The sequence below is a fragment of the Eutrigla gurnardus genome (genome assembly GCF_963514095.1).
Source record: "Eutrigla gurnardus genome assembly, chromosome: 17".
In the NCBI taxonomy this organism is placed as follows: Eukaryota; Metazoa; Chordata; class Actinopteri; order Perciformes; family Triglidae; genus Eutrigla; species Eutrigla gurnardus.
The window spans coordinates 20,099,397-20,113,965 of NC_139928.1; the positions used below are offsets into that span (position 1 = coordinate 20,099,397).

A 14,569-nucleotide genomic window follows, 5' to 3' on the forward strand; every position below is an offset into this window, starting at 1 on the left:
ATCACATTGTGCTCGGGCCTCCATTCTTCGCTCAGCATTTTATTCCTGCCCTGCATTGCGGTACCCTCGGCATGAGCATGATGATTGGAAATGTTCAAACGAGATGGAGAATGTGGAGCCCATCTCATCTCAGATCTTTTGTCTTCTGTCTTATTGGGCAGTAAAACAAAAAAAAGAAAAAGCTAATGAGATGGTGTCAGCCCGGCTCATCCCCCAGTAACCACAGCCTGGGATGTGAGTCTGATTTTCTTGCTGGTCGTGAAACTAAAATGAACAATATAACTGGTAATGAATATATGCATTCCATCTCCAGTCACCGATGTGAACGTTTCCACGGAGCTACCACAAGTGTTGTGATTTGATTTATTGTGCCAGTTTTCAGCTGTTGGCAATAACTCAGCCACATCAATAATACCCATGTGTTTGGCAGTTAATTACAAGAACAAATGACAGAACTTCCTGGATTGGGAAGGTGCACAGTTCAGAGCACCGAGGGGGAAATCAGTGTGGAGGGTTCTTCTTGGATCCCAATGAGGTGGGACAAGTTCCTGAACAACGGAGTCTCACGGTCCCTGAAGTTAACACAAGGCTTCTCCTCTTACGAATATCTTTTTTTCGTATGTAATGGTCTATAAGTTACATTTTAAGTAGCAGTACCACACCTGTCCACTGGGGGAAAACGGCAACAAAGCTCAGACGTACTTGATAGTTTCTGTTCTTTGCTGGAACTTAAGCTTGTACTTTACTTTGGCAGCAGGACTCCAGTCTGTGATTGGTTGTTCGTTTATGTCCTGTCTAATTTTACGAAGAGTTTTGCAACACCAGCGACGGGCCTACCTTCCAATGAAATGACATCATCAATCAGTCTGTTAAACATTTGGGAAATGACTTGTGGACGTGATACGCATATTTTGCTTCATGACTCGAAAGACGTTCTGTCTGCTCCCTACAAACACTAAAACATTATTTAGAAGAAGGAGATGAAATGTGACTTTACAACTTTAGGATCTAGGTGCAAATATCCTTTTTAATGGTAAACTGATCGTATCGTATGTTTGTTATTTCACAAAATGCTGGTGGATTCCCACAGTAATGCAGAAGCACGTTTTAGACTTTGTTATTTCCTTCCTGTCAGGCATTTTTTCTGCATACCTCCCATAAAACCTGGGCACTGCAGTCTTGCAGGAAACTTCTGGACTGCTGGACATTTAGACTTGAGTGGCAGCGTGTTCCATTTCATCATGAAGATTGTGCTGAATGTTAGAGAACTGTGTGGATTTGTTTTGGGGGATTGGTTTGTGAGTTGCAGGTTGTGATCGTCAGTGTGGAAACAAATCCACAAAAACTGTAAAGTTGGATCCTAAATCCTACAGCAGTGATACGTCTTGGCTACCGACGGTGTGACGTTATGCTGCGAACCCAGATTCAAGCACAGTGTTCATTTTTTGGAGGGATAATAATTCTCTAAATTCATGTTGTTAATCTTGCTCATTTAAACATGTTAATCTCTATGAGTGACTGATTAAACGCCTGTAGCCAGTCTGTGAAAGCATTTACATAAGGCATGCTGAACACCTGCTGTCTCCAGCACACACTCACACACACACACACACACACACACACACATACTCGTTTTCCTCCTGTGTAGGGCCCAGCTGTTTTTGTCCCGTTGTGGGGTCCACCCTTTCCAGTGGTTCTACAGCTCTATAAAGACTCAGGCAAGATAAAAAAATAAATCATAATCACAAATATCACTCTCTCTCTCTCTCTCTCTCTCTCTCTCTCTCCCTCTCTCTCACACACACACACACACACACACACACACACACACACACACACACACACACACACACACACACACACACACACACACACAAACACTTTTTTGCACAGGTGTATTACTTCTTCTAGACTTTATATTTCTAACTCTATTGTTTTTATGGTGTCTAGTTTTTTTGTGATTAGCTACACATCTGTTGTGGAATTCATAATGAATTAAATAAGACACAATCATCTCACTTCTACGTCAAAATGAAACTGCCATCAAAACCTCCCACTCGTTTTTCAGAATGACACATTTGCAACAAGATGAGACGGTCGTGAACAAATTGAAGGAGTGTTTGAAAGCAGCAACAAACAGATGTGTGATATTCCTCCACAGAGCATCCACTCACATTTCAATCAGCACTAAAACAGAAAGGCGCCACAAAATAAGCAAACAGCTGATTCCATTGCTGACTTTTACGACAACAAAAATGTAATCAATATAGTACATTACTGTAAAATCACAGACACACAAATAATGAAGTCCATGTAGTTACAGTGAAATGGTAAACAGACAAAATAGCATTGTAAGGGATGGTGGTGGTTTATGGATCCCATCTTCTGTCAAGGTCTGCACACATTTGTCCTCCTCCCCCTCCTCTTCCTCCTCCTCTTCCTCCTCCTCCTCCTCCTCCTTCCCCTCCTCCTCCTCCTCTTCCTCCTCCTCCTCCTCCTCCTCCTCTGGCACCTTTGTTTAAAGAACAAGGTTTTGATGCTTTTGTCTTGGGTTGAAGCAATGGCAAACAGAACATACTGTCCCTTTGATTGAGTTTCATGTATTATGCCACCGGATGAACGTTTTCTTGTTGTGAGTCACTCATGTCGTTGTACAGCATGAGCTCAATTCCATACAGTATGTCCATGTCTGGAATTACACAAGGAGGGTCCTTGAGAGTGTGTACAATGCAGATGTCATGTTAAAGCCCCTAATGCTTCAGTTCATGCTGTGATTTAGTGGCGCAAAGAAACAATTTAGCCAGGGCCCGAAGGTGGTTGGCCACTTTTCTGCTTGGTAAGCCAAACGTGTGATTATAAAGAGCTCTTTAAAGCCTTCGACTGATGCTGCCGTTGCTGCAGGAGAGCAGACCGCCTACCAGCTCAGGGTTTCAGCGGGCGAGAGAACAAGCCGGCTTCCCTTAGCAGCTGTCTGGCAGGATGTTAGACGAGGCAGCAGCAGAACAGCAGCATTTCTCTCCTCTCTGGGCCGCCTTGATGGACGGGTACATTTGTACCTGCATACTGTGTAGTAACCAGAAGTGTATGGGAGCATTCCTGTACTGGAGCTGCTGTCCGATCACAGGTAGCAAAGTAAATAGCTGCAGGTTTGTCCTAAACATGTAATGATTTTTGGTTTGTTTGTAGGAATGTTCACATTGAGCTGCAGAAATAAGAACATCAATCAGAAGGCAATTCATAAAGATGTTGATATCATTAGTCATTCATTTATATATTTACATTTTTATATGACTTTTAGTCTGTTGGGTCGAGCTTAAAAAAACGTGGCATCCTTTTGGATCCTCGGTGGTATCTCCGTATGGTGATGTATTTCTGAGTAAAACAGGATTGGAGGCGAGGCTTAACTTTGGGAGGAATTTGATTTGATGGTTGAAAAGAGTAGCTCACCACCTTCTATAGCTCTGTGATACTAAAAGTTGCGGATTGTGATATAATTTGAATTTATTGGAAACGGCTGATGTAAGCACACGTCATATTTGGTTTTCAAGGAAGAAAAAAACATGGAAGAAAACATTGAGGTTAGATAAAATGAAACACAGACGAGGATTATATGAGAGACACACATCATTACAGAACATGATATCAGACCTATGAGAGAAAGTACAGGGGCGTCAGTAAAAAATGAATGCCTGGACCAAATAGTCCAGCCGGAGACGGTGCTGGTTGCCTTGGCCGGGAGTCTTCCTTGCCTGGGGGCAACCAACCGGCTGTCTGGCTGGTAGTCAGATATCTGCGAGGCCTGTGTTGGCCGCGGTACTGGCCATGTTTACCAGATGTACCGTTCCCTCAGGTGAGCGCACTACAGCTGGCAGCTCCGGGAACCAGCGAACCCACTGGCCCTCGGCCCAAACATGCTGGAGGAAGCCTGGGCCTGAGAACTGTACAGATAAACATGTCTGTATGCAGCGCACAGAGCCCACCCACTGGACAAGACAAACAATGAGCACAGACAAACAGAACAGACTGCACACTCTACGCTCAGTAGCAGTCGTATGGTATTTCTGCAATTAGTTGGGATAAAGACACTCGAGGATCATTAAACGTCATTATGCAAGACAAAGAAAGGCCATTTATGCTACACAAGAACAAACAAACCCAACAGAAACAGGAGTGAATTCCTTTAGTGCGTCAAAGGGAATATAAACAGTCTAGACAGATTGGGCTGTTTTTGATTAAGTTGGGCTGGTGAAGAATAGCATCAGGCTGGTGAGCTTCTTTTATCAACATTTGGCACGTTAAATGTGACACCAATATTACCACAGAAGCTGTCACTTATGGTTAAAATGCAGTAACTTTCATTGTGTCCATTCACTTATATTATTGACTCATTAATTATAGAAATTTTTGATTGACTTGTATTCAATTGTCTTACTGTCAATCTGATCTGGCAACGCTGAATGTCGTCATAGCATTAAAAATGCAACAATAGGGAAACATTGTGCATCAAACGTAGATTCAAATGATATTATAAGTGACATTATTGGGTCCTACAGGTGGATGACTGTAACCAATCAACAGAGCTAGAATAACAATGACGCTGGTTGATTCGTCTGTTGCTTTCAGAGCAGGAATGTTCGCCACAACCGGTAAACTGATGAACACAGAGAGCGCTCCCTGGTGGCCCCGGGCTTCATCAGCATAGCGGGAACTCGTTTGGCAAGAGCTTGAATGTAACAGAGGTTCAATTATATGTATAATGAAAAGTCCCACACTCCCTTTAAAGATCCACTGAAATCCAAATGAAATGTCCCCAGTTTTAATCCTGTGTCCCTCAGAGTCTTAAAAATCAAATCCCTGTTTTCTCTTCTGTAAAATGGTTTCATGTTTGATGACTCATCATGCACTCATCCAATGAGGTGACGAGCTAGCCACAAAAATATAAAATCTTTATATTGTTTTATATATTGTTATATCGCCCAGACATACCAGAGTGAGTTTGAACCCCCTTAACTTAAATGTACCCTCTAACTGGGATTTTGGAGGAAGTGCAGTTTTGGCTTGAATCATAGTGGCAATGTTATTTTCTACAACTACATGTGCAAGGACTGCGTTTCTGCAAGCATTAAGATGGGAAAAAAGACGATTCCCCTCAAAGTAACTGCAACTCAAGCTTCTGTTTTTATGTTCATTTTTTAATCAATTCTATTGAATGCACTCCGAGAAAAGGCACTTCACCAGATCCTCTTCATAAGCAGGCGCATTATCATAAATCCATTCCGACGTAATCCTCCCCTCCACCATCCTGGGATATTCTTGCGTATGAGAAGGCCACCTCACCTGTTTGAATAGGAAATGATTGCTGAGTGTATCTGTCACACGCAGCCAAGTGCTCTCTGAGTTTAACCCTTGAGTCTAAAGATAGACCCCCGAGAGCCTCTTCAGCTTCACTGTGTGGGCTGTTAGCTTCACGTTGTTTCTTCCCTTTACTTTTCTCTCATGTCTAACGCAGAACACATTCCCCAAGGGCCGACTGCTTTCCATGAAACCTCCTAGTGCACAATACTTTTCCAGAACTCTGTGAAGAGATCAGTTGATGATCAGTTATTGTGACATTTAGTCATGATTGTAAGTTTTAGTCAGCATCAGCTAAAGATGGTTTAGTTTGGTTTTCAACAGGGTTGATGTTTTGCTTTTTAAACCATGGTGACATGTTTCCAAGTGAAACAGGATAGGAGGCGGTGCATAACTTTGAGAGGAATTTGATTTTGATGGTTGAAGAGATTATAGCTCACGACCTTCTTGAGCTCTGTGCCGCTGAAAGCTGCAGAATGATTGATGGAAGCATGCCATGATAATATTGGTTCATATTGGTCGATACTAGCTGGTGGAATCACGTGTTATGTATTTTTTTCCCATGAAGAAAAAGATATTGGATGTAAAAATACAGAGACTTTTTTGGGGCATATCTTGTTGAATATGTGAACAATATGACCTTGAATGGGATCTAAAAGTTTTTTTTAGAGGTTCTTCCATCCCTAGAGTCAAGCTGCTTGCATGGCTGAAATTCACACTTGTACCTCAATATCTCATTAATTGAATGTTGAGGTCAGTGTCATGACAGCAGCATACACAACACAACAGGAAACTGCAATAAATGAACAGAGGGAGAAACATAAAGACATAAAATCATCAATCCTATTTGTCCAGTGATTACAATTTGGTCCGAGAGCAGATGTAGTTCACTGTCATCAAATGTATTTTACTGGCGTAAATGTGTATTACTTCATCAGCTTTAATCTGAACCTCAGTCTCCTGAGAAGCATATCTTGATTTATATTCTGTTGCCTCACTTGTGACATACTCCACAGTACAGGTATATTCTCCTCCAAGCCTCCTGTATGTCCCCATGGTGGTCAGAGATGTGCTGCGAGGCAATTCAATTCCAACTGATTGGTAGCGAAACCTTATTTTCCAAGTATCGATCGCGGGGGCCGACCCGCAAAATGCAAAAACCTCAGCAAGATGGATCTGCTGTCACGTCTTACAGTAGAAATCAGGCAATCAATGTCACATACCTCCACCGGGGCCTGTATGAGCCTAATTCCACTCATCGGCACTAAATAGTGAGAACCCCTGGGTTCATCAATCATCAATTCAAGGAGCACTCTTTAGTTAATAGTCCGCTCTTTAACCTCTGAACAACCACTGCATTTATCTGTGCGAGCCAGTGGATCCTCCCTCTACTTGACGAGATGGGAACAATATGTTTTACTTTTAATGCCGTACTCTCTTTCTCGCTCAGCTTTCTTCGTTATAATCCCAAATTTGTAGCTGTCCGCTGTCATGATTTGAAAATGATGCTTGCAGCAAAGATTGATTTCTCTTACCCCCCATGGAATCCATGTGATTGGTCAATCGTGTAGAAGAAAGCATTCTTGAATGTGAAAGTCAATGTTTCCTGAATGATATAGAAAATTAATATCTCATAATGCTACATATCAGCCAATATAGAGGGATGTATTGTCAAACCTTGGTAGGCTCTTAAAATGGGATCTCATTCACATGACCTCGTTGAAATTCCATAAATATATACAACACGTACTGGAAGGTAAAACTTTTACTAAAAACTGCGACCATTTGGTCCAGAAGAAAATTCCCTGGAAACATAATTGAGAGTGCAGTGGTATGGGAAGGTAATTTGGTAGGAGACAGGTTTAGGTATTAATGTGCCAACTAAATGGATTTAAGAGGGTTGCTTTATTTTATGCAAAGCAATTTCACTAATTATTTCCTTTATAATTTCATTGGCAGATTCCTTGAAAAAGCTATTTAATGTGGTAGTAATTATAGGGGAAATAGAACAGCAACATGTAAGCCTGTGAAGAAATGCGTTCATGTTTAAATTATTGTGAGCCGTTTTATTCTCTACAATTGTAGAGAGTATGCTTGCCAATATTCATTTAAAATGATTCATGTTCTGCTGCCCTGATGGCAACAAGACTACACTAGCAATGTTAAATGTACAGGTTAAACAAAGCAAACAGGAGAGATTTGTAACTGGATGTTTTTTTCTCTCTTCCCCAGATTACAAGTGCCCAAGCCTCGAAGTCGGACATTGTCAAGTCGGGAAGCCCAAAATCCACACTAAAGCATATATGGACAGGAAGCAGTAAGGATATGTCCATCAGTAGGCTGCTGTCACAGACTCTACATGGCAAAGAGAACAGCACAGCCTTGGACCTTCGCTATGACACTCCAGAGCCCTACTCTGAGCAAGACCTGTGGGACTGGCTGAGGAACACTACAGACTTGCAGGATTCTCGGCCGCGGGCCAAACGGCGGCCAATGGTGAAGACGGGGAAGTTCAAGAAGATGTTCGGCTGGGGGGATTTCCACTCCAACATCAAGACGGTCAAACTCAACCTGCTGATCACCGGGAAGATCGTGGATCACGGCAACGGCACTTTCAGCGTGTACTTCCGCCACAACTCCACAGGCCAGGGTAACGTGTCCGTTAGCTTGGTCCCTCCAACCAAGATAGTGGAGTTCGACGTGGCGGCGCAACAGTCCGTCATCGACGCCAAGGACTCAAAGTCCTTCAACTGCCGCATAGAGTACGAGAAAGTGGAGAAGGGTGCCAAGAACACGCTCTGCAACTTCGACCCGTCCAAGACCTGCTACCAGGAGCAGACCCAGAGCCACGTCTCCTGGCTCTGCTCCAAACCTTTCAAAGTCATCTGCATCTTCATTTCCTTCTACAGCACCGACTACAAACTGGTGCAGAAAGTGTGCCCAGACTATAACTATCACAGTGACACTCCCTACTTCCCCTCTGGTTGACGTTCCTGTATGCTCAAGTACAGAAAGGTGGACGAGTGAAGCACAGACTGGGGCTGCGACCTATCCCAGAGAAATGTGTGTGTTAGCCGTACTGTCCCTAACCATGTTCATACCGCAGAGTCAGTCATCCCAACTGATTTCCTCATTTAGTGTTCTGAATTTTGCAGAGAGACGTTAATTTTCATAGTTAAAAGGTGGTAAATATGACTGTAATATGCTTAAAAATGACCTGACTCTCTGTGATACTTTGATTATAAACGGTTAGAATGTTGATCCTGAATTATGTTGAACCATGTGTAGATAGCAGGGCTTATTGGTCCTTTTGGGATTAAACACTGCCCTTTGGTGTTGGCTTTATGTTTAGATATTGGTTTTCCTCTTTTAGCATATTTCATGAAACTCTCTGGACAACAACATATGGACTGTTTTCCCCTGCTGTGCTATTTACGCTCTGCAGTTTATCCTGCATAACTGGAAAAACAAAATCAACAAAAAGAATGAAAAAAAAAAATCCTCTGATGTTTTTCCAAAAACCTGCAAGGCAGCTGAAGAGGACAGTGAAGATTCAAGTTGAGTTTGATGCTTTGAGCAACGTGAGGTGGTCTGAGCTGGATCTGAGCAGGCTTCCCCCCCTCAGGAGAGAAATGCATTAATTTGTTCAGATACTGTAACGCACATCTCTGCAGAATGTTCCTGCTAGTATGGCTAGGTGTTGAGTTTGTCGGGTGATTGGTTCATTCTCAGCTGATTGAACGTCTGATTACCTGATTGATTGATCAGCGGGTTGTTCGTGGGGGACGGGGCTTGCTCATTGTCACTTAATATATCCAATGTAATGTATTGAATTCTATATCTTAGAGCCTAATTTGTATGAATGGTTTGTATTGTACATAGTTTATCCCAACTGCGCTGCTTCTGTACATACCCCCATGAGCTGTGTGTTTACCCCTTAACTGCTATGTCCTCTTGTTCACTCCATTTATGCTCGTTCTTGGTTCCTCTAACAAAGAAAATGATGTGGCTGCCCTAGATGTGAATTTCTTGAAATCAGCAATCCTGTACAGAAGCTGTAAAACTGACTAAATATATTAAAAGTATTCATTGAAATTTTCTTTATTGGGGGGTGGGAGTTGGGGGTTGGAGATGTACATATAAATTAAAGAACACAGTAAATTTTATCAATTGAATGCTTGTTTGTGTGGGTTCTTTCTGTGTTTATTGCTGTAATAATGAGTGTGGAATGACTTGCTGAGGTGACCTGTCACGATGCCAACATCAGGATTCAGTGGGGTGTAGAATAAGACAGTGACTTAGTGGTTGACACTCGCCATGAGGCTTAACAGAAGAATCAGGCAGCACAAGAAAATTGAGTTTACTGTTCTGTGTTGTGGATGGTTTCAATATCTTATTCCACAATGAGTATTAAAGGCAGTTCATGAAAAAGTCAGAAAATGCAATCTATTGGGTTATTGGCGTTACCACCTTTGCCTTAACCTAACATTGTATAACTTTAAGTTTCACTTTCACAACTCAATAGGTGCCGTTTATTGTGCAATGAAGCTAGTTGTATTCACTAGTGTTTTCACCACTAAAGTTGTGTTGTTCACATTTCTGATTAACTTCTTTGTGTTGTGAAGCAGACTATATTTCTCATGTGTATCGTGTGCAAACAGAGTGTAAACACTCACATTGCCTCCTCGGTAAAAAGGACTCAGAACACATAAGCTCTGAGTATGATTACTTCTTGGAGCTTCTTCTAATTTTCTCACCATGTGCGATGGAGCAGATTTCCTAATAATCGAGGGTGCTAGAGAGTTGGACACACAGAGGTGAACTTGTATTTCAGTCCCTTGGAGATGTGGTGATTGGGATGCAAGACTGATAGCGTCTGTTCTGGGACTTCACAGTGGCACCTGCCATCGAATCCTCCGACTCGGCAGTTAGGATCAGCAGTCGGCTTTAAACAGATTAGGGGCTCTGGGGGAGGGAAATCCGCTGCCTATAGCTGGCTCACAACTTATCAGTAATTAAAGTGGATGCCAGGTTTGTGTGTTCATTGGCGGTCCATGGGGTGCTTTTATATCTGTCCTCATTAAGGAGCTGCCTTCAAAAGTTTGCCCTCAATGCTCACTTTTAACAAGCCAGTAGGGGTTTCATAGTATATGGCTAAATAGCATCCACGTAGGGGCAAACATATAAGAAAACAATGCCTGTAATACCTCTAAATGTAAAGTACATGCAGCCAGTTTTTCCTATTTTTCTCAACTACAGCAATGCCATTCACTGTGTGTGTAGACCCACAGTGGATTGTTAAATTTTACATGGACTGGCTGAAGGAGACTACTCGGGAAATGAAGGACATGTATATAGACTAGCTGATACATATGGAAAGTACTCTAAAGTAGTCTATAAATAGACTTTGGAACTAACTAACAGGGCTTTTATTACAGATTGGATCCAACTGTTTGGATGGATGTGGTAGAGCGAGTCATCTTCCAAATGGACAAAGAATCCCGGCTCCTCCAGTTCACATGCCGAAGTGTCCTTGGGCCAGATACTCAACCCTACATTGTCCCAGAAGGCTGTGCCATCGGAAAAGTCCTATAGAAATGTAGGTCCATCTACTGTAGTTACCATTAAGGTCGAGAAACACTCGGTTGAGAAGAGAATAAAAGCAACTCTATTATCCTGTGAGCATGAAAAAAAAAACGTTCTGTTCTTCAGTTTCAATTTTAGTTTATATTTGCAGAAAGCAAACATCAGCAACAAAATCCAAGAAAAACAGTCCACAGTAGTTTTCTGCTGCGCAATGACTCAGTTTTACTTGACAATGTGCGACAACTGGAACACAATACTACCTGTCAACTCCACCTGTCCATTCCTGTTGGTGCCTCAGCCTTCATTGTACTGGATAGTGGTGCTGGTGTTGTGAGGCTGCCAGAGAGCCGGCAGGCCTGGATACAAGCTGGGCAGCTGGGACTGTTTTTCTAAATCGGAAATGAAAGAAACATGTTGTCTCCTGTCTGTGGTCCCCCAGAGCTCTACGATAGTAGCTCATATTAGTCCAGAGACCAGACCAGACTTACACATCAGGTGAGATAACGTTACATAAGACGGAACGTAGCCAAGTTTGCTAGCTAGCTAGCAAGCCAAGCTAACAGCCTTGTTGGTGACATACATTGGGATGAAGTTCACTGAGCAGTTTCACACTAAACTAAATGATACGAAAACAAACCTATGACTGAGACTTTCTGGACTTGAATAATGAGCTTTTAAATAGACAAACATCACATGTGTACTTGTACACTGAAAGTGGCGGGACTTTCCCTCTCACTAAGACTGACAAGAAAATGTTCTATTTAGTGCAAGTAATAAAATGTATAACTGCAATTTCATAGGAAATAATAAATCAAATATACTAGTTAATATATACTTGTGCATTTTGCAAAAATTCATACTAAAACCAAAGCGATATAGCACAGTTTATCCACTGTAAAAACATAGTTATGCAAGCAAGTAGACTTTCGCTATAATCTAACATGAAGTAAAGTTTGACTCACTATTTATTTATGTAATTTACCCATTTTTACCATAAATATTTTCCTCAGCATCAATACTGATAATTAAAAGAAACGTGTTTAGTATTGGTCCTGCAACTGGAAGACTCTAAACCACTTCATCTCCATTCAGCAGCACATAGTATTATTTCATGTGCATATTTCTCTTGTCCCACTCAGCCTTGTGATGCACGTAATAACTGCAGATCTGATAAGCAGCCTGGCATCCTTGTGGTCACGATAAGGGTCTTCCCATGAGAAGAAATATCAGTGAAATCAGAACAATGACGTTGGGATCCTGACCACATTAAGCCATCTTTGCCAATCCCATCCTGACCTAAACCCTGCTTTCACCCAAACAGAATTTCTGCTATAATCAAAAGCGGAATGGAAAAAAGGACCTTGCATGCCTCTGGGATATTTTTCCATTAACCATTTTGACACATGACTGACTGTGGGGGATTATTGGTTTTTGAAGAACTATTAACAGCTGTACATTTGCATTTTAATACAGTTCCTCCTCAACTTACTAATGCAATTTGCTTCTCAGCTTTGTTGCCACCTCATTCCTTCATTATTTCAGACTAACGGCAAAAAGCCCCCCAGCTTTAATCATTTTAATTGCCACAAAATAATTTGATTATTAATCACTTCTGAATCTTCACAATTAGACATCAGCTATTGCAACTCCAAACTGTTGCTTGTCACTTCCTGCAAGTGTTTTGGATGATCCGCGTTGAATCCGTAGTTGCAGAGAAAGGTTCATCTCAGGGCAGACGAGATGTTTACTTCGTTATCTTAATGAAGTTTGTCCTCCAGGCTTCTTTTGTTGTTTTGAGAGAAACTGCTGAAGACAATTTGGGGGACAGAAACACCCGAGAGGTAACTTTAGGCCTCATTCACCAATATTTTAATGAGTTTGTTCTTAAATGTGTTCTTCAGAAAGGTCAGAAAAGTCTCCATCAGATTGATGACGTGCTCTTCAACCTCAGACTTGTTCTCGTACCTGTGTTGTTAAAAAGGTGAATCCCGCTGTCTGTATATTGAATGTGTGAGCCAGTTGATCCTAATAAGCAGGTAAATGTCCATAAAAGGCCACAAGACTGCAGTGCCGTGTGCACACGCAAATTAAACTCTTTAAGAGTTGGTATAATTTGTATCTATTTTCAAAGACCATAATTCTTTATACAAAACTGGAAACCTCTTATAGTGATCACGTTTGTCTGGGTCAAATTAATCATAATAAGAAAATGATTATTATCACTGCTGTTCTTTATTGTTCATAGATGAATTGATATTTGTATATTTATTATATGAAAGGCAATTATGTAATGTAGTAATGAGACAGCTTCACCATTAACTGGATTTTTCATTGCCTGCTTTAAACACTTTGAAAATGACTGTATCCTGTACTGTGTATAATTAATATACATTATAATACAATGCAGCACTGAATATGAAATGTAGCTTACAGTACTTCATATTTTATAATAAGTTATAGCTGAAAAAAATGATAATGAACAATGTAAGCAGTTTTGATTACAGATTAGTTAAATACATGATTTAAACAGCAATTGTATAGCAATTATTCTATCCAAAGCTTTTTGATCCATAAAATGGTTGAACACTAAACGTGATCACTATAAGTGGTTTTCACTGTAATGAAAATAAGTGTTAGAAATATTGTATATTATAATAACATTGTCATTTAAATCCTATATCGTATAACTGTTGAATTCAATAAACTGCAATAACCAATTATTTTGCACAACCATGTGAGTGCTCAGTGTGTTCTTTAATGTGTGTAGATTGTGTTCTAACAAAGAACAAATCACAAATTAGAAAACATCTCTTGTGAAAACTGTGTAAGTGGGTTTTGAGAAGACATTTCCTCCTCTGGTTAACTAAACCCAATATGATTACAGAAATATTAATATTATAATAACTAACATTTAGAATTTGTATTTGTATTGGAAGGTGTAAGCTGGTCCCTGAATGTCACTTTTCCACAATGTAAAAGCTCTAGACAATCTGTGTGTACGTACATCAGCGTTTCCTTCCGTCATATTGGTTCCAAGCATGGAGCTCGTCTGCCTTCTTTATCTAGGAGAACACATGAGTCACTGAGCAAGTACATGATGCAGGGATGCTGCATGACATTATCAAAGGGCAAAAGTAAAGCAAAAGTGTTTTTATTTCTACTTCCTGGCATTTTGTGAATTATAAGAACAATTTGTTCAGGTAACTTGATGGAAGCTGCAGTTAACTCTCAATGGAGACATAAACTGGTTTCTTGAAGCTCGGGCCAGTCCTGATGTCAACACTGCTTATGCATATTTGCTCTGTCCCCATTCGTTTCAATGGAAAACCATACAATGGACAAACTCCAGCACGCTTTTCCTGTTAAATCTCTGGTTTCGGCTGACTCGCAGGTCAGAGTTCTCCATTTTTAAACTTGAACCATGATGGATTAATGTTCAAGGTCAACTGATAAACACTGAAGCACTATGTTTGGAAATAATGTTTGTGTGTGTCTAACCCTACAGTAAAAAAAATACTGTATTACAAACCATAGTTCATCTGCACAATATCCATTGCCCATGTTTGATAAGTGACCTTTTTCAAAGAATGCTGGGACAATTGAATAGAAAGCTAAAGTGACTGCACTATAA

At 40.9% G+C, this 14,569-nt stretch overlaps 1 protein-coding gene across 1 annotated transcript in view; it reads left to right on the forward strand.

Moving 5' to 3' along the window:
• nxph1 (neurexophilin 1) overlaps window positions 1-9,527 on the forward strand; it is a 33,871-nt gene extending 24,344 nt beyond the window's left edge. The window contains exon 2 of the mRNA XM_084032132.1: window positions 7,585-9,527. Coding sequence (XP_083888258.1) covers window positions 7,585-8,340 — 756 coding nt within the window. The 3' untranslated portion in view covers window positions 8,341-9,527. The remainder of the gene's footprint in view (window positions 1-7,584) is intronic.
• The last annotated feature ends 5,042 nt before the right edge of the window (window positions 9,528-14,569 follow it).